General features: G+C 39.4%; 2 protein-coding genes across 7 annotated transcripts in view; one reads left to right on the top strand and one right to left on the bottom strand.

Annotated features, from left to right (window-relative positions):
• The window catches only part of gtpbp3 (GTP binding protein 3, mitochondrial), a 44,110-nt gene extending 30,853 nt beyond the window's left edge, over positions 1–13,257 (top strand). For both annotated transcript variants that reach the window (XM_073063668.1, XM_073063667.1), the window contains 3 exons: positions 4,829–5,010; positions 6,963–7,191; positions 11,159–13,257. In XM_073063668.1, the coding sequence (XP_072919769.1) occupies positions 4,829–5,010; positions 6,963–7,191; positions 11,159–12,643 (1,896 nt within the window). In that variant the 3' untranslated portion in view covers positions 12,644–13,257. The remainder of the gene's footprint in view (positions 1–4,828; positions 5,011–6,962; positions 7,192–11,158) is intronic.
• A 204-nt stretch (positions 13,258–13,461) lies between these two features.
• ankrd45 (ankyrin repeat domain 45) overlaps positions 13,462–24,698 on the bottom strand; it is a 30,768-nt gene continuing 19,531 nt past the window's right edge. For all 5 annotated transcript variants that reach the window (XM_073063675.1, XM_073063673.1, XM_073063674.1 and 2 more), the window contains 3 exons: positions 17,497–17,591; positions 17,251–17,389; positions 13,462–14,576 (listed from right to left, as the gene is read on the bottom strand). In XM_073063675.1, the coding sequence (XP_072919776.1) occupies positions 14,545–14,576; positions 17,251–17,389; positions 17,497–17,591 (266 nt within the window). In that variant the 3' untranslated portion in view covers positions 13,462–14,544. The remainder of the gene's footprint in view (positions 14,577–17,250; positions 17,390–17,496; positions 17,592–24,698) is intronic.

Below are 24,698 nucleotides of genomic sequence, written 5' to 3'. Positions count from 1 at the left end.
CAAGAACTACATAGCATTTCTGGGCTGCCATGGAAATAATAAGAGCCTGGCAATGACCAGCTCAAACAAGAGAGAAACTAACCATCTGCAGTGTCATTGCAAACTTCCCCACCCTTACACTCTGGGGGAGTTGGTGAGTAGAAGATGGGAGTTGAGGCTCAATTCTAATCAGCATATTGACTAAACCATCTGATGCTACAAGAGTAGGAACTTGCAGTGAGCAGTTTACCTTCTGAATCTATGGTTCAGGAGCATGAGTGAATTCACCTGGATACCAGTGCTTAGGAAGCTCAATGCAATCCAGCGCAAAGCAGCCACATAATTGGCACTGTAAACCCTCCACCACTGACTCACCTTGGCTGCATTATCTATCACCTGCAAATAACACTACTTAACTCACCTCTTAAAGCATCTCTACCACCAAGAAGGGCAACGGCATCCTCATGACCTTGACTTTATCTCAATTCCACTATTCATCCAGGTTACAAGTGTTCAGGAAGATAGCTTATTACCAACCTCCCAAGTGCAGCTGGGGACTGGCCATTAACACAAGCCTGGCCACTGATGTCCACATCTCAAAATTAATTAGAAAAAGGAAAAAAAAAATGTGACCTGAAACATTCAAGTCTCGAAGAGTGTGCAGACTGAAGAACCCTCAGCAATGTACGTCGGAGAGTGCAGCAGTGCTTGGTGGGCGGGTTAAAAGCAGCGCAGGAGGATGCACGTGTCTTGACCACCTCTTCAGTCAAGAAAGCACTGCAGTGTCTCCACTGCCTGAAAAGATTGAGGAGAATGAGACTCCGTTATCACCAATTTTTACAGGAGCACCATCAAGACTGACCTGAGCAGCTGCATCACCATCTGGTACGAGAATTGCAAGGCACTGACCGTATGTCCCCAGAAAGGGTGACGGGGACTGCTGGGAGGATCAGCAGGGTCTCTCTTCCACCCATGCAAAATAATTATCAGGAGCACTACATGCACAGAGCCCTTAGCATTGTCCCTTCCATCCAACAATCTCTTTGACCCCCTACCATCAGGCAGGAGGTACCATAGCATTAGGACAAGGACTGAAACATCGACTGTACTTACATTTCCACAGGTGCTGCCCGGCCTGCTGAGTTCCTCCAGCATTTTAGGATGGAAAGCAGCTTCTTCCCCAGGCTCCCTGACACTACCCAAGTCTCATCACATAAGAAGCTATATACAGTTTACTTTTTGGCTTGTTTCATATACACCTTATTATCAATGACCTGGATGAGGAAGTGGAGGGATAGGTTATTAAGTTTGCTGATGACCCAAAGGTTGCTCGTGTTGTGGATAGTGTGGAGTGCTGTCAGAGGTTACAGCGGGACATTGATAGGATGCAAAACTGGGCTGAGAAGTGGCAGATGGAGTTCAACCCAGATAAGTGTGAGGTGGTTCATTTTGGTAGGTCAAATATGATGGCAGAATATAGTATTAACAGTAAGACTCTTGACAGTGTGGAGGATCAGAGGGATCTTGGGGTCCGAGTCCACAGGACACTTGAAGCTGCTGCGCAGGTTGACTCTGGATAAGAAGGCATATGGTGTATTGGCCTTCATCAACCATGGGACTGAGTTCAAGAGCCGAGAGGTAATGTTGCAGCTATATAGGACCCTGGTCAGACCCCACTTTGAGTACTGCGCTTCAGTTCTGGTCACCTCACTACAGGAAGAATGTGAAAACTGTAGGTACAGGGGAGATTTACAAGAATGTTGTGGATTGGGGAACATGCCTCATGAGAATAGGCTGAGTGAACTCGGCCTTTTCTCCTTGGAGCGATGGAGGATGAGAGGTGACCTGATAGAGGTGTATAAGATGGTGAGAGGCATTGATCATGTGGATAGTTAAAACTTACCCCTGACATCTCCCGGGCTGAAATGGCTAACACGAGAGGGCACAGTTTTAAGGTGGTTGTAAGTAGGTACAGTGGAGATGTCAGGGGTACGTTTTTTACGCAGAAAATGGTGAGTGTGTGGAATGGGCTGCCGACGATGGTGGTAGAGGCGGAAACGATAGGGTCTTTTAAGAGACTCCTGTATAGGTACATGGAGCTTAGAAAAATAGAGGGCTATGGGTAACCTTAGGTAATTTCTAAGTAAGTACATGTTTGACACAGCATTGTGGGCCGAAGGGCCTGTATTGTGCTGTAGGTTTTGAATGTTTCTATTAACTTTGCTCCTCTGTCCACAGATGCTGCCTGACCTACTGTTTCCAGCATTTTCTATTCCTCTTTCAGATTTCCATTGGTTGCAGTTCTTGGTTTTTGATGTTGCCTATTGAGCTTATATTGGACTTGTAATGGCAGCTCAAAATAAACAGCCTCCTCTTAGTGGGATGGGGAAAAGGGGATTGGTGCTCAAACTACCAACTGTTTCTGCTGAACTCATTTTGTATCAGACGTGCATATGGGGGTAAAAATGGCCAACACAAGTAGATGTTAAGTTTAAACTGCTCTGGTTGGGCTGAGAACATATTGCAAAGAGAGGTATTTTTGGATTAAGTTGATCATGTTGGTGATTCCTGCTCAGTGGGTTCCTCATCTTTACATGGTGTCTGATATGATGGCCATAGGGGCTGCAGGCACTCTGGAGCTGGTGGAGGAAACAGTCAGAATTGGCTTGCTGAGCACTATGTATGGAATCATTGTGATACTGGAGAAAGTATTCCCCTCACAACTTAGTTTAACAGCTTGATGAAGTTCGTGTTCATTTGCATATTTGGGTCAGCAGATGGCATTCCTGCCTCAAAAATTAGAATGCAGTACCTTCAGGCTAAACTTCAGAATTTCCTTTAATTGTTCAGGGGGTTTGATCTATGTGTGGGGAGTCCTACAGTGCTGGATGTGTTGGGCTTTGTCTTGTGTATTATGATGTGGGAAGATGTTATAATTAGACAATATAGACAGTAGGTGCGGGAGTAGGCCATTAGGCCCTTCTAGCCAGCACCGCCATTCACTGTGATCATGGCTGATCATACACAATCAGTACTCCGTTCCTGCCCTCTATTCCTGTTCCTTCCCACAGATCAGTCTGAAAAGTGCAGGGTCTTCTTGTATTTATAAATTCTTCCATCAGCCTACACCATTAGTCATTTCCCCCACTCCTCTTCTCAGTGGAATTCTCCGAAATGTACGTCCTCCGAGGGTACAAAATGTCAACCTTGTTTTCATGTAATCAATTACTATGAAACTATCCACGCTATCTTTGATGTGATAAGGAAGGCTGCACTTTAGAAATATTTCCATCTAATGACAGCATATAAATGATCTCTGTGTGGGAGACACATAAATCCTCCCCCCACTTATCTTTCTTCGTCAAATCAATTTCTTCCTCCTTTCTCTCACAACTTTTCCCCTTAATGTGTTCTATGCTCTTCAATTACCATTTGGTAGCGAGTTCCACTTTCACCAGACTGCATTATTTATTTGGTATGTGCACATAACTGTCTTCTCACATGCAGACTTCAGTGTTGTTAGACCAATTAAATGTGTTGGAAGGTCACTTGTAACATTGCCTCTCTCCAAAACCATAAAATGACTTCACCTGGTTGCCAGTTAAAAAAATTGTCCATGACCTATTGTAAAAGCTGTTCTCAATTCCTTTGTAATGAGCATGGAGATAGTAAACAATATGCTGTTTGCTTCCTTGATTCCTACTCCTTGTTCCAAAGTATTTCTAGAGTTACCTCCTGATCAGGTAGCCAGCACTGTTGAGCACATCTTGATGGGAAGGAGGCATATGGTGTATGGTGTAGACTTTTTGGAATGGAGGATCATGTGTAGCATGGATTTTATTAACCAGCTTTTAGTTTACAAGACATCAAAAAGTTTGTAAGAGATTGTTATCTCAGAGAAAGTCCAGGCAAGTTGAGTGGTAAGTTAAAGATGTAATGTGCAAAGTTACGTGCAGCTATATATTAGCCACGAGATCTATATGAAACCAATGCAAAAAGGTTGGACCATTCTGCATTGCTACCTGGAGACAGGAACTGAGTTTGGGGCTTCTGGTGACCCTGTTGATTCCGAGATTGCTTGAGTGACAAACTGTTTGGAATACTTCTGCTGTAGTCATCTGAACGTGCCCATGAGTAGTCACAGTTCTGCTTAATACCATGTTAGAATAGGGTCTCACGTCAACATCTGTCACTGTGAATGGATTTTGGCTTCTTGTTAAATACTGGCATTGTAGAGGTTACATATACTTCAACTCAGTTTTGACAGAGCATTGTGTTCTGACAAAGAGTCTTCAACTCGAAATGTCAGCTCTTGTTTCTCTTCCCACAGATGGGCCTGACTTGCTGAGCGTTTCCAATGTTTCATCTTTTTTTATTTTAGATTTCCAGCTTCTGCAATTTTTTTGATTTCCACATGCTGGAGTTTATGTCATTTATTCCTTGGTCAACATGGGCACAATGTGGGCTTTGCATAAGGAACAGTTCGGTTTAATCCAACTAGTTGTGTTTCTGTATCTTGAATTAGACAGTCTAGTCACTGACAAATTTAACCTATCTGTTGTATGTATTTCTCTGAAACATAATCTTCACTACATATTACAATTCTTGTTGGTTACTGTGCAGGCATATTTTTCACATCTTTAAAAGCATTTTCAAAAGTGAATGGCATACTAATCAGCAATCTTCATAAGCATGTCTAGCAGCCACCTCGTCTCCATTGATGAGCACTGACATTATCTCTATTTCTCTGTCTGTCCCTCTATCTCTCTCTGTCTCTCTCATTCTCTTTCTGTGTGTGTCTCTCTCTTTCTTTCTTTCTGTCTTTCTGTTTGTCTCTCTCTCACTCTAGGTCATTGCTGCAGCAGGAACAGATGAGAAGAGTGAACTGGCATTGCAAAGAGGTGCTGTAGCAGCCATCAATTATACCACACAGAGCCTGAAAGAGGAGGTGAAAAAACTGACTGGAAATAAAGGAGTAGATGTGGTTTTTGACGCTGTGGGAGGAGATGTATTCAAGGAAGCTTTCAGCAGGTATTTTCATCATAATGCACTTATCTATGGCATTAACTACATAACTACCGAAGTGTGACAGACAGCAGGGTGTGGGTTCAAACTTCATCTCTTCAGTTGTCCATCTCAGTATGAGCAGTATTCCTGCAAGACATCAGACTTGTCAGTGGTGGGACAGCGTCAGAGGACCAACAGTGCTGCATCATCTCTTCAGCTTGACAGTATGGTAAATATGTAACGTATCTGGGAATAGGCTGTTTTGACTGCCCCAAGACCCAAAAATGCACCAATAGCCATGATTGACATCAGAATTTGGTGTCAGGGTAGAAAACTGTGCTTTTCATTCTTTCACCCACAAAAGAATGTTAAGTAGAAAGCAGATGGTGTTCTGATTGCATTCATTACTTCACTTGGTGGCTGTAAAAGCCCATTACTATACATGAAGAAGGAAGAAGGAGTGTCTGCTATGTCATCTGGGCAATGCTGTGCACCTGTCAGGGAGGTGGTTACTTGTTCAGAAACTTGATTAGTTGCCTCACAAGGCTGGAAATGCAGACACCTCTTTGGTGGGAATGAAAAAAAATGCAGAAATGGTGAAAAGTTGCCAAAATGAGAAGTCATTAAAAAAAGTTCACACACTGGAACCAGATTTCAATACCTGCAGCTTTTGGCTGTGGGGATAGCTGAAAAATTAGCACTTGATCTGGCATTAATCGGCACTAGTTCTCCATGCTGGTTGGGTGGGGGAGTTTCAATGTCTATCACCAAGGAGGTTTGGTAGCTCCACTATAGTGTTGAGCTGGCCAAGCCCTGAAAGAAGTGGCTGCTAGATTGAATCAACCTAAACAGTAAGTGAACCAGGAAGGATACACCCAGTGAACTGGTGCATCTAGCCACAATAACTTTGGTGGAAGTGATCATTGCACACTTTATGATGAGACCAGCTGCCAGATTCATACCAAAAGTACCCTCAGAATCAGGTTTATAATCACTGACGTGTTGTGAAGTCTGGTTTTGCAGGTGTAGTAAAGTGCAAGCCTGAAAAATTAATTTGAGGCACAAAACTAAATAGTGCTGAGAGAAATTACAAAGTAGCATTCATAGACTTTTCAAAAATCTGATGGTGCAGAGAAAGAAGCTGTTGCTTAGATATTGAGTGTGGGTCATCAGGATCCTGCACCTCCTCCCTGATGGTAGTAACATGAAGAGGGTGTGTCTCAGATTGTGAGGGTCCTTAAAGATGGATGTCACCGTCTTAAAGACACTGCCCATTGAAGATGTCCTCAATGGTAGGAAGGGTTCTACCTGTGATGGAGTTGGCTGAGTCTACCAGCCTCTGCAGCCCCTTTCCATTCCAGGCAGGGATGCAACCAGTAAGAATGCTCTTCACCGTACATCAATAGAAATTTGCAAGACTTTGGTGATGTACCAAATCTCCCAATGAAGGACAGCTGCTGGGATGCCTTCTTTGTGATTGCATCAATGTGTTTGGCCCAAAATAGATTCTCTGAGATGTTGATATCCAAGAAGTTGCTCACCATTTCCATGGCTAACCCCCCCCCCCCCCCCAATGAGGACTGGTGTGTATTCACCCGACTTCCTTTCCTGAAATTCATAATTAATGCCTTGATCTTGTTGACATTGATTGCAAGAGGTTTGCTGTGACATCACTCAACCAGCTTAAGGACCAGCTCTTACTCCTGTATGCCTCTTACCATTACACACCTTGTTACTACAAATCTTCTGAATGGAATGCACTTCAGCTAAAGATGATCAAATTGGTTGCTATTTAAAAATACTCATCTTCATATTGACTGTTGCATTTCAGCAGTGATCACATTTCATAGGTACTTAATCTCTCTGATTTTTTTTTAAGCTGTCCTGCAGTCATAATACAAAAATGTTCATCTTCTTTCATGCCTTGATGTGTTCAACTAGCATTTAACTGAAGGTTTGCTTTCCACTTCTGGCAGCTTATCGTGGGAAGGCAGAATTGTGGTGGTCGGTTTTGCTGGGGGAAATATATCAACCGTACCAGCTAATCAACTGCTGCTAAAGAATGTGACAGCCATGGGTGTTTTCTGGGGAAAATATAAAGATCAGCATTACCCAGTCTTCTCCAGGTCCATTACATCTGCAATTCAATTCTGCAAAGAGGGAAGAATCAGTCCTTATATTGGTTCAGTCTTTAAAATGCAACAGGTAATTATTCATTCTACTAGTTCATATTGTATTTTCAGATTCTGTAAATCAGAAACAAAAGTTAAAAAACTGTAAGTACATGTCACATCTGTCAACATCCAATGAAGGAAAAAAGGCAGATTGATATATTGTGTATCATTCTGTGACAGAATGGAAAATATGTAAATTTATTTGAGGACTATAAACCATATTGTGAAGATGGGGTGATGAGAAGGAAGAATAAAAGGTCCTTGCTGTTTCAGTCAGAAGTTAATGAACTCTCTTAAGTCCCTCAAGCATTTGCTTAGTTACTGGGTGCACAATAGCACACTCCATTTCATTCCTGAGTTTGGGTTACAGCAATACTTCTTGACAATGAACCCAACAAAATACCTGTCAAATATGATTCTTTTAACATTTTTTTCATACACTGTGAGTTTGTAAACCATACTTGGTGAGTTTTGTATAAATGTATTATCAAATCATTCAACTATACATTTCTTTCTTCTCCAGTTTGTTGAAAGGAGTTATTTCTATTCTATTAGCTCACATGATTTTATACGCATTTCTCAAATTTTCTTTGTGTGTTCATATTAAGGGAGGGTGCCTGTGGTAGCTCATAAGACATTGTAATAGTCTGTAAGATCAGAAGAAAGTCTTTGCTTCATTCCCTGGTCCCTGTTGAGTTAGCTGACACTGTGATATGGTGGGCAATAGTATATTCAGCCTAACACTTCACTTACAGGAAACTTCAGCTGTGTTTGACATACAGACATGTTTGGCACAGTAGATCCAGTGGTGCTGCTGACTTAAAGCTCAGGTAACTGGGATTTGATTATGACCTTTTATACAGTCTGTGTTGAGTTAGCATATTTTCCCAATGGCTTTGTGGATTTCCCCTTGTGTAAGTAATCTGGTTTCTCCCAAAGATATGCTGGTTACTATAAATTATTCCTTCGTATGGGCCAGTGGTGGGGTGGTGGTGGTGAGGAAATCAGGGTGGAGTTGGTGGGTATGTGAGAGAGGTTATTACAAGGAAAGAGGTGGTAGAATGGGATTGATGGGATTGTTTTGAGTGCCAGCATAGGTAAGTGTTGAATGATTTTCTACATAACAATATACAGAAAATACCTGTGGATTTTTGACAATGACATGGTTCAATTCAGTTGTGCTGTTTCTCATGGTAAATTATCCACTTGTCACCTAGATTTGCTCCTGAAAATTGTTCAGTTGATTGAGATTCACGAGAGGTCAGTGGAGCTGTTAAGGAGAAAGGTATTTAGAGGGGGGTCTGAGGGGAACCCTGTTCACCTAGACAGTGGTGTAAACCTGGAATGCACTGCCAGAGAGAGTATTGGAAGCAAAGTTGCTTACAGCATTTAACAAGTGTTTAGATGAGCACTAGAATCACGTTGATACAGAAGACAATATGTCATGTGCTGGAAAATAGGATTAATACAAGTGGATGCCTATTGATTGTGGCAAGCTGAATGGACTGTGGCCATGCTCTGCGACTCTGTTGATACTTTTCAGAGAGATTAAATCACCTAACAGTGATCATTCAGTGATGATGAGCAGATTTGCTCCTGTGACTAAATTAACTAATTTTTTGCTGGGCTTATCCGTAGTGAAGGAGAATTAGCAGGTAAGGAGGGAAGGTGAAGGCTAAGAGAGTTTAAAGAGAATTCAAACAATATATTTTATCTTCAGAAATGTGGATTAACAGAACCTTGATTTTGAAATGCTTTTAATTTGGTTTAGTTTATTGCATTAATTGAAAAGGTGCTTTTATTATTTAACTGGAAATTAAAGATCTTAAATAGAAACAGAAAATGCTGAAAACACTCAGTAGGTCAGGCAGGATCTATGAACAAAGAAACAGTTAATATTTCAGGTGGAAAAGTTTGACACAGGGTCTTCAACCTGAAATGTTAACTTTCTCTTTTCACAGCTGATCAACTGACAATTTACAGCATTCACAATTGTTATGAAGGCTCTGAATAAAGATGTATTACAAGCTAAAAACAGTTAGCATCGGTAACAGAAATTCTATATTGATCCCCATAAACTGGTTCTATGGATTAACTATTCTAAGTATTTATCATATTAGAATCTTAGCTGGTGTCAGATTGTGATTTTCCAATAAGGAGTGGAAACAGTGAGGGAAAAGGACAAGGGAATGGAGAGAACAGATGGGAAATGACTCACAAAGTAGCAGGTTGAAGCTGCAGGAAAATCAGTGATATGCACAAGGATGTGGCAGTCACAGCCAAAATCTGTCCTTTTGCAGTTCTATTTTAAGATAGATAGATAGATACTTTATTCATCCCCATGGGGAAATTCAACATTTTTTCCAATGTCCCATACACTTATTGTAGCAAAACTAATTACATACAATACTTAACTCAGTAAAAATATGATATGCATCTAAAATCACCCTCTCAAAAAGCATTAATAAATAGCTTTTAAAAAGTTCTTAAGTAGTTTACTTAAATACATTGAGTCCTAACCCCGGCACTTTAACATATCTTACTCCTGGCGGTTGAATTGTAAAGCCGAATGGCATTGGGGAGTATTGATCTCTTCATCCTGTCTGAGGAGCATTGCATCGATAGCAACCTGTCGCTGAAACTGCTTCTCTGTCTCTGGATGGTGCTATGTAGGGGATGTTCAGGGTTTTCCATAATTGACCGTAGCCTACTCAGCGCCCTTCGCTCTGCTACCGATGTTATACTCTCCAGTACTTTGCCCACGACAGAGCCCGCCTTCCTTACCAGCTTATTAAGACGTGAGGCGTCCCTCTTCTTAATGCTGCCTCCCCAACACGCCACCACAAAGAAGAGGGCGCTCTCCACAACTGACCTATAGAACATCTTCAGCATCTCACTACAAACATTGAATGACGCCAACCTTCTAAGGAACTCTTAGAAGTCGACTCTGTGCCTTCCTGCACAAGGCATCTGTGTTGGCAGTCCAGTCTAGCTTCTCATCTAACTGTACTCCCAGATACTTGTAGGTCTTAACCTGTTCCACACATTCTCCATTAATGATCACTGGCTCCATATGAGGCCTAGATCTCCTAAAGTCCACCACCATCTCCTTGGTCTTGGTGATATTGAGACGCAGGTAGTTTGAGTTGCACCATATCACAAAGTCCTGTATCAGTTTCCTATACTCTTCCTCCTGTCCATTCCTGACACACCCCACTATGGCCATGTCATCAGTGAACTTCTGCACATGGCAGGACTCTGAGTTATATTGGAAGATACTTCAATTACTATGTTATTATTGTTAGAGTTGGTGGAAAGGATTAATTTTAGAATAGTTTTTATTTGCATATGAATTACACACAGCATTGTTATTTCAACTGTTCCAATTTCAATTCCTCTTGTTTAAAAACAGATTTCCTTTTGTTAATGAAATTTATGGGAACACATCTCAGCTCCTAGTTTACACTAGTTCTTCTAACTCCATTGTTAAAAAATTCAAATAGCATGAGTCACTGATATCTTTTCCCCACCTTATGCTATTGAAATTTAACATGTATGGCTTAATCTCCCTAAATGTGGATACTGATTTATTTTGCCTGTTATGTCTCTACCAAGATATTCTAGTGATACAAAAGGTTTTGACTGAATGCAGATTTAACAAGTTTAATCTTAGTTTATTTGACTTGAGGAAGAGGTAGAAGAGAATGTTGCCAAGTAAATGTATGGAACTTTATGCTTAGCATGTAGTGAATAGAAAATCAACCTCCCACAACTACCCTTGTTCAGTATCTAGAACTTCAACAGAAAGTGAGTGGGGGTATGATACTTTGTTATGAGGCTAAAACTTCTTCCAGGATGGAATGTTGGATGATGCTTAATGCTTTTTGGATAAATATTGATGCTGGAGAGAATCTCGGTAGTGTTTCTTCTGCTCTGCGCAATGTATATCTTTTGTTTATTTCTTTTGAAGTAATAGACTTTTAATTTTTTTCAAACAGCGTACTTTCCATGCCAGTTTTCTGAAGACACAATGCTCAGACTCCCATGAGAGAAGGACCATTTTTGCACTGAGCTCGGGTCATGGCAAGTGTGGGGTAGCTGTTATCCGAGTGAGTGGCCCTGCTAGTCGGGATGCACTCAGCTCTCTGACTGGCCAGAGACCTCTACCCCCAGCCAGGGCTGCGGTCATCAGGCCGTTGCTGGACCCCAGGTCAGGGGAGCGCCTGGATGTGGCCCTGGTATTGTGGTTTCCAGAACCGCGCAGTTTTACTGGAGAGGATTGCTGTGAGTTTCACGTCCATGGTGGATCAGCAGTAGTCAGTGGAGTTCTTCAATCTCTGGGAAGTTTACCTGGGCTGCACCCAGCTGAAGCAGGGGAATTCACTAAACGTGCTTTTCAGAATGGGAAACTGGACTTGACAGAGGTGGAGGGTTTAGGAGATCTCATTCATGCAGAGACAGAAGCCCAAAGAAGGCAGGCATTGAGGCAGATGGCTGGTGACCTGGGACAGCTCTTTCATGCATGGAGTGAGAGGCTAACTCGATGCCTGGCTCATTCAGAAGCTTACATTGATTTCAGCGAAGATGACAATATTGAGGATGGAGTACTGGATACCGTTGACAGTGAAGTGCGAGCATTGCAGAGAGAAATGGACAGTCACCTGTGTGACAGTCGCCGAGGCGAGAGACTGAGGGAGGGAGTTCATGTTGTGATTGTCGGGGTGACAAATGCTGGGAAAAGTAGCCTTTTGAATGCAGTCTGTCAGAAGCCAACTGCCATAGTCTCACCTGTAGCCGGAACAACACGAGATGTCGTGGAGACAGCCCTGAACATTGGGGGGTACCCTGTACTTTTGAGTGACACGGCAGGACTCCGTGAGACATCTGACACTGTGGAGCAAGAGGGCATGAGGCGAGCGCGGCAGAGGCTAAAGCAGGCAGATGTTGTGGTTGTGGTAGTGGATACCACAGAGCTCCCAACAAACATGACTGATGCTGTCCATTTTCTCCAAGATTATCTGAACAAAGTAGTTTTGCATAAATCTAATGAAGAGTTGGATATATCCAGCCCAAGACTGGAAGACTGGATTGTAGTTTGTAATAAAATAGATCTGGTTCAGGTGGAAGATTTCAAACAGCTGCCCAAAATCCATAAAGAACATGGACTGCCTCAGGCGTGCATGCTGTCATGTAAAACAGGCTGTGGTTTTGATGACTTCCTACATCTCCTTAGGGAAAGAGTTGAAAAGATGTGTGGGAACCCCTTGGTTGGAAATCCTAGTCTGACACAAGCCCGTCATCGACTGCACCTCCAGAACTGTACCCAATGTCTAAAGCAGTATCACCAGAATCGAGATTTGGACATTGTCCTGGCCACAGAGTATCTGAGAATGGCACTGAGACAACTGGGAAAGATCACTGGAAAAATTGGAGTTGAAGAAATCCTAGAAATTGTGTTCAGGGATTTTTGTATTGGTAAATAAAGCATCCAAAAGTGAGAGTTTATTTTTAACTCTTCTTATCATTGGGACCTTAGATCAGGTGTTTTCTAGATCTTTAGTTCATGTGTGTTATTGTAGGATTCAAGTGATTGTTGGATTTCCTTAAACTCCTATCAACTCACTTATTTTGTTGCGGTGTGGGGCCATAAGCCACATGTTATGCAAGTAAAATTGTTAGAAAAGTTTTTATTATTGATGATCTGGACCATTAATTTATTTAATGTTGAAAGATTTTGCTTGTGAGTAACTACCTATTTTAATCAATGTACAGCAGATAAACAGACCAAGTGTAGATAGCAAACACAGAAGCCACCCTTTGCTGCTAGTAGTGGAAGAGGTTAATGGTGGTTTGGATGCTAATCGAATGTTGTTTCTGTGGCTGCAATTGTGCAAGCAGGTTGAATTGCCCACATAGGCAGAGAATATCAGAAAATAATGTGAACGGTCAAAAATGGTGTGATACAAAAATAATTAATATTATAATCTAATAGTTAATCAAAAATGACTAAATGATAGCTTGATCATAATTGCAATGGTTTCTTAAATTATAGGCAAAGTATGATGGAAATGAGTGTTACTTTATTGGGTTTGTAATTTTCCAGGTAAATGAAGCTTTCCAACACGTGTTGCAGCGCAAGTCCATTGGGAAGGTCATCCTAACCATGAAATGAACTGAAGAAAAATATCCAGAGAAAAGCTGGACTATAAACATAGTATGCTGGCCGCATTTTGAAATAGTAAAAATAATTGTATATGCTGTAACTCATTTGCACTAAAATAGAAATTCTTGTTTTTAAAAAAAAATACAAAAGTACACTCACAGTTCTATTTTTTAACCAGTCTTTTTAAGGTATATGCACATAGAAAAAGTGCAACGATCAACAATACATGGTGGTTATTTCCAATGTAATTTGCAGTGGAATAGTGTGGAACATACTACATTGATAATACATCAAACTCAAACCTTGACTAACTGTATGTGTGCTTTTTCCAATGTGACTCGTAATGGAAAGGTGTGGAACCCACTATCAGAATCAGAATCAAAATCAGGTTTATCATCAGGGACACGTGTTATGAAATTTGTTGTTTTGCGGCAGCAGTACAGTGTAATACATAAAAAATTACTATAAGGTAAATAAGAAATATGAAAAATAAATCAGTGCAAAAAGAAGAAAATAGTGAGGTGACATTCATGGACCATTCAGAAATCTGCTTTTGGAGGAGAAGAATCTGTTCCTAAAATGTTAAATGTGTTTCTTTAAGCTCCTATACCTCCTCCCCAAGAATAGAAGAAGAGGACTTATCCTGGGTGGTGGGGGACCTTGACGATGGATGCTATTTATTTGAGGCATTGCATTTTAAAGATTTCCTCGATGCTGGGGAGGTTAATGGCCATGATGGAGCTGGTTGAGTTTATAAACCTCTGCAGATTTTTCCCAATCCTGTGCATTGGCACAGCCAATACCAGCCAGTGATCCAACATTTAGAATGCTCTGTAGGAATTTCCATTTCACGGAAGCTGTCTGAAAAATGTAATGCATTTAATTGTGATACAAAGCTGACCTTTAGAATGTTCTTTATCATGTTTCTATATTTTTAGAATAGCATGAAGATATAGTTACTATTCTAAAGATTTGCTGAGTATGCCCACAGGAAAATGAATCTCAGGGTTGTATATGGTGACATATATATTTTGATAATAAAATTTACTTTGAAGATATGTAAAGGTAGTAATACACAACTGCCATCAAGAATATGTTAAAGTCTTATACCAGTTGCAGCAGTGAATCGAAGTGATATAAATTCACTAAAAAAAGTTCTACATTTTAATTACTCTTATCTTCCATGTTGATTGTAGTGTTTGGCCAAGTGTGATGATTTTGTTAGGTCTTGGAGGATTTTGAGGGCTGAGGAGCTTCATTAAAAGAGAAAAATAAAAATTAGATTTTTCTTAAGAGGACCTTCTTAAAATGTTGATTTTTACAAATGTTTACAGACATTCAGTACATGTAAAAAATACACAAAGTATGTGTTCTACATAAAGTTAACCATTGGAGATTTTCCTGAGGTTACATGCAGTAATCAGTATTTGCATCCATTTATTTTAGGATAGCGACTTAGCATATTAATTACAATCTAAAACAGAATGAAGGAAATCTAAACATACGTAACTACTTGCACAGGTTTTTTGATTCGAAAATCATCATTTGGCTGATTTGGATTTGGTTCAATTCTGAGAACCAAGCCGTCAAAGCACAATGTTTTTGTAGCTTTACTGATATAAAATGGTGTACCATAAATGAAAACTGGAATGTTTAAATCAAAGTTTTCAGAGATAGTTTAGCATGTTTTAATAAGGTAAAAAATTTAAATTAACCTTTTTATTAAAATCTAACATCAGTTTCAGAATTGATAAATGACTTTTAGCTGAACTATATTAGAAGTATAAAGTAAATTCTCCATGCTCTTTTGATTATTTAAAGTAAACTTATGTTACTGCGTCACTTCAACTCATGGTAGGAAACCATATTTTAAAAATACATCTGGTATTTTTATCAAAATTAATTGAAGGATCCAACTCAATTTGCCTCTTTAAATAAATGCTTAAAGATGTCCCTCCATTTTCTAATTTGTAAATATATTTTGAGAGTTACCTCTCTGAAATGCAGAAGAGTAGTTACTGTATATAAAATAAATAAAATTGACTGAAGGACTGTGAGGTCTCAGGCTGAAACGTCGACTGCTTATTCCTCTCCAGTAATGCTGCCTATCCTGCTGCGTTCCTCTAGTATTTTGTGTGGCTGGCTCTGGAATTTCAGTGTCTGCAGGATCCCTTGTGTTTATGAAACTGGTTTTATTTAATGCAGAATAGCCATTCACCTCTACTGGTCAACCATGACCACTCCCCTCCCTTGAATGCAATCAGAACAAATCTGAGCACAAATATCTCAAAATGAATTTGACAAGATTGACATTCTCTTAAGTATCTGATTATCCCCATCATCATTTACTAATGTGTCCCATGATCATTATTTCTTCTCAAATAATAACATCCCAAACATCCCTGGTCATTTATCTCATTGTTATTTCTACAGCCTTGATGAGCATGTAGGCTTTATATTTGCTTACCTATCATTTATGTGATTAGATTCTAATTACTATTAAGAAAGCTTCTTCCTCATAACTCTTGCTTGACCTATCAGATGTTTCAGCTAAGGATAACGTACCAAAAGTGAATCTACTTAGCTAAAAAGAAATGAACACATGGTTATTATAGTACATGGTAAATCAAAATTCTGAGAATGAAGCACTCTGATGCTGCACTAAATTACACTAGGTCAAGTTTTTTTTAAAGTATTTGTTTTAATAAAACATGTAACTTAATCTGGGACATGGAAATAGAGCAGTAAAGTAGACTCTGTAGAGTGATGAGAAGGAATATGCTGAGGAGTTGTGAATATCTATAGTTAAATTTGTGAAACTATCTCCAGTGCCATTCACTTACATTGTCTCTGATCCTCTAACACATTCCTGCCTTATTCCCTTGATACTGTCTAATACCTTTTAATCTCAGCTTCGAATTTGTATTGCCTACCTTCAAGCTAAGTATTTCTTTACCTAGTTATAATGACTAAGGCTGGAGATGTACCTTAGAAGGCGGTAGGCAGGTGTTTTTACACATCCAAAAGAAGATGACTTTATTCATCCAGCAATACCAGCTAACACATTATCTATCTTCCTAACTACCGGTAATTGTTCTTCAGGCATGTTTATTTCTCACATTTCGTAAATGACACACCCAGATTATTCCATAGTAGTTTATATTTTTAAAAAGTTCTGTGCTTCTCAATAAAGTAAATGAGCTCAGTCTCCTTCCCCAAATGCTGAACTCTGCTTGTTGGGCATTGAACAGCTACAAAACATTAGTGTGACTGCAGGGCTAGCATTTAAGCCCAGACTGTCTTTGGAGCCATTACAAAAAGCAGGGATTCTTAACCTTTTTTATGCCATGGATCCCTTTGGCAGTCCGGTGAAACCTATGGCCCTCTTCTCAAGAATAATGTATTTAAATATATCAAAAATACATAGGCTTACAAAAAATCAATTGTATTGAAATAATTACAAAAAATATATAAAAGAAAATTTGTGATATAGTAATGTGCTTCTTTATAGTTTAGTTATTTAATGTGTTAATGAAGTGTGAATAACCTAGAAGTCGGTACTAATCTGTGACACGCCCTCCTATAAAGGTACAAATTCCGAGGTTAAAATTGAAGAAACTTAAAAAGGCATACCAAAAAGTATTGCTGCATATTTTAACTTTTTTCTCCTTTTAGTCTTCACTAAAAGAGGCTGATATTGCACTAATCGTATGTTATCAGTATAAGAGTATTTACATTCCCAACCTGGTTTGGCACTTCTGTATCACTGATGAAGTTTCCAAATGAGAAAACTTAACCTAATCAAATCAGTGTATTTTTTATTTCCTGCTCCTGTTGATTAAACACTGACACTTACATCCACCAACTAATGAAATGAGAAAAATAACCATGCCAAAGATTTCACTGTGAATTGATATTTGCACTCACATTGGGTTTTTAGTTTGGTAATGATCGGTTCCACACTCATCTCCAGTTGTTTCTTTTGTTCCTCAAATTCCTCTATGGAAGCATTCTGTGCCATTAGAAGCCATTCAGATTTTGCTCTGCAGGCATTTGTAAAGGCAGTCTACCAGATGATAAAAATTTATAAAACCAAAGACACAATGAGCACTCACTGATTAAAGAGAGAAATACAGACAACAGTGTTTTCAAATGAGGAGTGTTATAGCTTACCCTGTCTTGCTTAGACAGCTTGCCTTGTGATTTTTCAAGATCAGTAACAGTTTCTTGGATGTCCCTAATATACAATTCCAAAATCATTTTGCCTTCTGCAGTTAAAAAGTACAAATTAAAAATGAATTATTATTTTTACATTATTCTCTTTAACCTAAATAACTAAACAGGAAATGGGATCATCTTTGATGGCCAACAAAATGGCTGCTTGCAGCATTACCTAGGAGCATGGTAGAGGTTCAATCATGTCATTTCTGTGAATGAGTTTCCATTCTCAAGGTTAGTGTGATATGAAGATTACCCCTAAACTGGAGAGGGAGGAGCCAATATCCTCATAAGAGGTTTGCTAGTGCTACTTGGAAGGATTTAAACTAGAGAAGCAGGAATTGGGACTCGGATGACAGTGAAAGACACGAGGAAGCAGAATAACATGGAGAAAATAGAACAGGCATCCAGTAGGCAGAGCAGATACAGATGCTAGGAAGCATGGGAGGGCACGTCTACATTTACTTACCCAGTTTGAGGATAGTTATCTTTTTCCATTGAATGTCTTGAAACTTACCGAACTATGATCACTGTTCGAAAGGTTACTTCACAAACAATTTGACACTTCTGGATGAGGCTCATCTACATTTACTTTAATATAGGAAACCTGGCAAGTAAGATGAGCTGACAGCATAGATCAGCACATGGGATTAATGCAGTCATGGAAACATGTTTAAGGGAGAATAGGACTGACAGCCTAATATTCTGGAAGTTTCAGGCAGTGTTGCATTGCTGACCAGGGAAGATATCCCGGATGGTCCAGCTAATGAAGCTATATGGACAGAACTCAGAAATACAAAATGTGTGACATTTTGCAGGGTTATACTGTAGACCTCCCAATAGTCAGCAGGAATTAGAAGAATAGTTATGTAGGAAAATTAGAGTAAAGTGTAAAAAAGCATAGGGTTGCAGCAGCAGGCAATTTTGACTTCATCAATATTGACTGGGATTGCTTAAAATATAAAGGGCTAAAATAAGATGGAGTTCATAAAATGCATTCAAGAGTATGTAGAGGGTCCTACTCGTGGAAAGGGCTGAACTTGACCATATCTTAGGGAACAAGGACAGATGAGTATGGATAATGAACCTAGAACTAGGAAGAGGATTGATTTCAACAATTTAATGTTGTACTCTGCAAAAGTAAATTGGGAGCAACTGCTTTAAGGTGAGTTAGTAAGAGCTGAGTCAGCGCATCCCTGCAGAGAATCAAAACAAAGATGGTAAGATGAGGGAATTATGATTAACAGAAAAATTAAAGAATTGATCATAAATAAGCGGAAGTAGTATGTCAGGTGTAGCCATTTTGGTATCCAGTGAGTCTGGTGAGGATTATAGGGTATGTAACAGCAAACCTAAGAAAGAAATTAAGAGGGCAAAAAGAGAACCAAAGAGGTCTAAAGAGAATTCCAAAAGTTTTTGTTTGTGTATATTAGAAGCCAGAGAGTAGTCCCTTCACAGGTAAACGGAAATCTATTTGTGGAATTGGAGCATGAGTGGGCTCCTAAGTGAAAACTTCTCATTGATAATCATTAAGGAGGAGGATGGAGAATTAGGGAAGAGGACATGTTTGTGCCTGGAAGGAGGAAGTGTTCGATACGTTGGCACAGATTAAGGTGGATAAATCCTCAGGGATTGACAGTTTTTCTTAAAAGGAAACAACAGACAAAATTGTTGGGACTCAGATTTTTATATCTTCATCATACCAGAAGAGAAGTGGATAGCTAATGTTGTTCCTTTATGCAGAAAGGGCAGTAGGGGATAATCCAGGAAACTACTGAGCCTTCCATCAATAGGAAGGAAATTACTGGTAAAAAGACCATAAAGGACAGGATCATGTTGATTCCTCTTCATCAGTCCCTGCTTTTCCAGATGAACATGATATTGTGTACAGAAATACCATCTCACAAATCTAAGAGTTTTTTTTGAGAATGTAAGAAAATTGAATACCAAGTGGTAGACTTAGTTTACATGCCCTTTAGATGGGCTTTTGACAAAGCTCTGCAATGTAAGCTGAATCACATGTTTAAGGGAAATGTGTTGGCTTGGGTCATAGAAGGCAGAGGATAGTACTCACAAAGTACACTGCAGATGCTGTGGTCAAATCAACACGTACAAAAGCTGGATGAACTCAGCAGGTAGGACAGCATCCGTTGAAATGAGCAGACAATGTTTCGGGCCGAGACCCTTCATCAGAACTCAGTACTGATGATAGTACTCAGGCGGGTGCTTTTCTGATTGGAACACTGCAACCAGTGGTGTACTGCAGGGACTGATGCCAGGACATTTGTTGTTATACACATGAATTGTATGAGAATGTGATATGATAGTTTACTGTCAACATGACGATTGGTTGAATTGTAGACTTAAAGTTTGTAAAAGAATAGAACAGGACATAAATCAGTTGATAAACTGGGAGCAGTTGCAGATGTAATTTAGACAAGCATGAGGTAATGCATTTTGGAATATTATGTGACAAATAGTAAATGACAGGAACTTAAAGAATATTAGTGTACAGGGGAACACGGGGGGGGGGTACAAGTTCATAGCTTAATGAAAATGGCGACATAGGTAATAGGGTTTCAAGAAGGTATTCATCACACTTGCTTCCTCAGGCTGAGGTACTGAGTATAACAGCTGAGGCGTATAAGAGTTGCTCAGGCCACGCTTGGTGTACTGTGTACAATTCTGATTGCCATGTTATCAAAAAGCACACATAAGATATTCACCAGGACATTGCCTGGAGGACTTCTCATATAAAGAGAGATAGGAAAGGCTGTTTATTTTCACCGTAATTTAAGTGACTGAGGGTGACCTTATAAAGGTTTATAATGCTGTGAGGGGCATAAAAAGATAGAATCTTTTTCTTAGGGTGGTGGAATGTAGGGCTAAAGGGTGTAAGTTTGATACGATATGGGTTAATTTCAAAGGCTCAATTTAATGTCAGAGAAAAGTACACAATATACATCCTGAAATGCTTTTTATTTGCCAAACATCCACAAAAACAGACAAGTGCCCCAAGGAATGAACGACAGTTAAATGTGAGAATCCCGAAGTTCCCCTCTCCCACGCGTAAGTGGCAGCAAGTAACAATCCCCCCTCCCCCACTGGCAAAAAAAGTGCATCCACCACCCAGCACAAGCGTGAGCTAGGCAACAGCAAAGAGACAGACCTTGCAGTTACCCCAAAGTATTTCATCTGGCATTCGGCAACTCACAGGTTCTGTCTCTCCCTAATAAGGGAGACGGAGGTGTCCCCCATTTTCACAGCGAGCAGGAGACATAACAATAACCCGCTGGTTTACGAAATCTGAGAAGTAATTTTTTCACATAGGGTTTTGGTTGTGTGTATGAGCTGCAGGAGGAAGTGGTGCCAGGGAATATAATTACAAGGGATTTAAAAGGCATTTGGACAGGTACCTATTTAAACAATAATGGGTATCAGTGAAGCATTTTGATTGGCATGGACTGATAAGCTGAGTCCAAACAGCACTTGTGCTGAAAGGCCCATCGCTGTGCTGTATAACTCTGCAATATACAGAGTGAAGAAACAGTATGAGAATTGGTTACCACAAGTCAGATTCAATGCTCTTTAACTTGGAGAATGGAAATGAACAGCAAGCTAAAATCTACAAACAAAAAGGAAATAATAGAATTATTTCCATAAAACCTTTCACATTCTCTTCACTTTTTGAAGGAATAAAATAGTGGAGTCGATAAGCAAACACCACTACAAGAGTTAGGGAGAAACAAAGTGTTACGTACCCGTGGGTATCTTGTACTTGTCACGTGACAGTGGTGTTGAAGCTATACTGGACTTAAGGTAGTGGTCTTGTGATGGTAGAGTGACATCATTTTCCTGCCAGTAGAGATCATGTGACAGTTTTTTTTTTACAGGGTATAAAAGGAGGACCCCTCCCTGTGAGGAGGGGCAGTTCGTGGCTGCATTTGCCTGTTTGACTCCAGGCACTGCGTGGTCCAATATTATGATGCAGTTTGGTTGAAAGATGGAGTTTTATTTAATGCCTAAAGTTTAAAAGGTCATTGCCGGCAGTTTCTTTATAATACTACCAGTTAAAAATCAGTGGAGAGTGAAGATCGGAGTTCGGGAGCTAAAAGAAAGTCGATTTCGACAGTGAAACAGGTTCGACCTTGTTTGATCCTCATTCGGAAGGAATTCGTTGGCTGTCCCCGTGGTAACCCCTGTAAATAGCAGAAAGGGTTGGGTACAGTTTTGAAAAGGAAAGGTCAGTACCTTTAAGCCATTTCATTTTCATCATCGTAAATTCTCCGGGAAAAGTATAGTTTGACTGGGAACCGCAACAACACGACATGAAAGAGAATTTAAATCGTCTAAAAAGTCTCTCCTTTAATGGACTGTAAGCATTTTGAACTTTTGCAGTACTACTTTGAAGAACTGTTTTCGCTTTATTCCTTTAAGAACTGTTTAAGCTGCTGCACAGCAGCTGATTTCTGGTTATGTTAGTGGTTTGTTTACTCTTGGGGGTTTGTTTTTCAGTGTTTAATAAATGTTTTATTTGTTATAAAAAAAACCCTGCCTCACTTATATGTTTATTGTTGCTGAATCCAGTAACAAATATGGGGGCTCGTCCGGGATGAACCATTTTTGAGTTTAAATGCTTGTTCAATTTTGAATCGGTGTTTTGGAAAAGGGGAATACTCGATTCTTTTGTTTGATTGGCTTGTGAGTGGTATTCGGCAACAATGGATATTGATGAGTTTCTGGCTTTGCCAGATGCAGAGTTGTTAGCGAAGGCGAAAAAAACTGAGGTGTCTGAGATAGCTAATAGATTGCAACTTAAAGGTATTTTGAAGTCTACATCGAAGACTCTAATACAGAGAAAAATTGCGTCACACTATGTAGATTCGGGTGATTTTGATGAATCGATTTTAGAGTCGTTTCCAATAAGTAATCTGGAGATGCAGTTGCAAATCGAACAAATGAAGTTGGAGCGTTGTAGGTTAGAAGCTGAAAGTAAACAGAGGGAATTTGAATATGCGATGGCGAAATTAAGGTCTGAGAATCAGTCTTCTGGTTCTAGAAAACCATTTGTTGCTAGTCAAGAAATTAAATTGGTCCCTCCATTTAGTGAAACAGAAGTGGAAAGATATTTCCAACATTTTGAAACAATTACTCAGATTTCAGAGTGGCCGAAAGATAAATGGTCAGCGTTGTTACAAAGTGTAATTAAAGCAAAGCACAACAAGTTTATGCAGCTTTAACTACTGTGCAAGCACTTTATTATGATATTGTGAAACAGCAGATTTTGAAAGCATTCGAATTGATCCCAGAAGCGTATAGAGAAAGATTAAGAAGTTTGAAGAAGTCTGTGGAAAAAACTTATGTGGAATTTGCCTATGATAAAGCTGTGTGTTTTGAGAGATGGGTTTCCTCTAAAAATGTAAATGGGGACTATAATACATTGAAAGAGCTGATTTTTTTAAAAAAAAAATTAAATTATTTTTTCAAAACATTTTACAAAATTAAAAATCCCAAATCCCAATGAGGAGCATTAATACAGTGCAAGATTAAGCATACAATAACAATATGCTACAAAGGAAGAGAATTTAACAAAAAAAGCACCTAAATTAAAGACAAGTGAGCTTAGCGACCTCCCCAAGCCCCACAACACAAGAAAAAAACAACAACAACTCCAGACCAACCACCACACAGTATAAAGAGTATAAGTCCGGACAGTCAAACTCCCAGACTGTGAATACACTTAGAAACAGAGTATAATAATGCCTACTACCAGAAAAAAAAAGGGAGCTGAAAGCAAGGGACTGAAAAGAAAAAAAAACCTAGTCAAGAGGAAGGTTATGAAAGTACTCGATAAAAGGTCCCCAGACTTTATGGATCTTTAGATCCGAATTAAGAACCGATTGAGTAGGTGATCTGGTAACAGAGGACGGTCGGTCCAGTTTAGGATCCAACCAACAGTTGAAATCACCACCCAATATAAGAGAGTATGAGTTTAAGTCTGGTAGTGAGGAAAAAAACCGTTCAAAAAAGTTAACATCATCAAAGTTGGGGGCATACAGGTTTGCTAGTGCAACTTTAGTGTTATATAGTTTACCAGAAACAATAATAAAACAGCCATTTGTATCAGATATTTTATTATGGAGTTCAAAAGGAATATTTGAATTAATAAGAATGGAAACTCCCCTAGCTTTAGCGGCAAAGGATGAATGAAAATGCTGACCCGCCCACTTTGACAGAAGCCGGGAGTTATCAAAACAACGAATATGAGTTTCTTGAAGGAAAGCAATGTCAGCTTTGAGTTGTTTGATATGTGAGAATACCTTCCTCCTTTTAACAGGGTGGTTCAGTCCCTTTACATTCCAGCTCACGAATTTAAGTGCACTAGCCATTATCAATTACTAATGCATAAAAGGCAGCAGGCATATAAAAAGTCAAGCAGTACAATAGCAGTCTGGGAGCAGAGATGTAAACATAGATTCGTAAGGTCAAAATATAAAAACATGTCCTAAGCAATAAAGAGATGTTGGAACTGGAAAATCCACCCCACCCGCACAACCCAAAACTAGACGGCTACCAAAACAAGTAGCTAGCTCTACCAAAAAAATTAACCCAAATACAACTTCCAGATCTGTGTCATTAACAACATTTCCGTATAAATATTATAGCAAAAATAACTAGTTTATGCACTAGAAAACATAACTACAGATTAGAACATCTTCTGCAGAAATATACAACTTAATACAGAGAAAATCGGAAGAAAACCAAAACTAACCTACCCGCGAAACATTATAGAAGAATAAAGGAAGAGAAAGGGGGAAAAAAAGGTAAGGAAAAAGAAAAAAAGAGGAAGGGGAAAGTTATAAATTCAAGACGAGTGCTTATCAACCATTTAGAGAAGGGAGAAAAAAATTCAGAGATTAGAAAAAAGGGGTGAAGAAAAGAAAATGATAAAATAAATAAATATTTAAAACAAAGGAAAAATAAATCAGCAGTTGAATTGTGAACCGACAAACAGGGAGGCCTTCACTAAAGACTTCGAACCTCCAAAACAAGTTAGAATTAGTTGCAGAACTCTGTAGGTAAAGTTATACAAGAATAAAAATAGATTACACACACACCAAATCCCGGGAGAGATTGTCAACGGCCCTTAAAGTTTC

Source organism: Hemitrygon akajei, chromosome 12, assembly GCF_048418815.1.
Source record: "Hemitrygon akajei chromosome 12, sHemAka1.3, whole genome shotgun sequence".
Taxonomy (NCBI): domain Eukaryota; kingdom Metazoa; phylum Chordata; class Chondrichthyes; order Myliobatiformes; family Dasyatidae; genus Hemitrygon; species Hemitrygon akajei.
The sequence above is the reverse complement of the archived record's forward strand: the minus strand, read 5'-3'. Positions and strand labels throughout refer to the sequence as shown.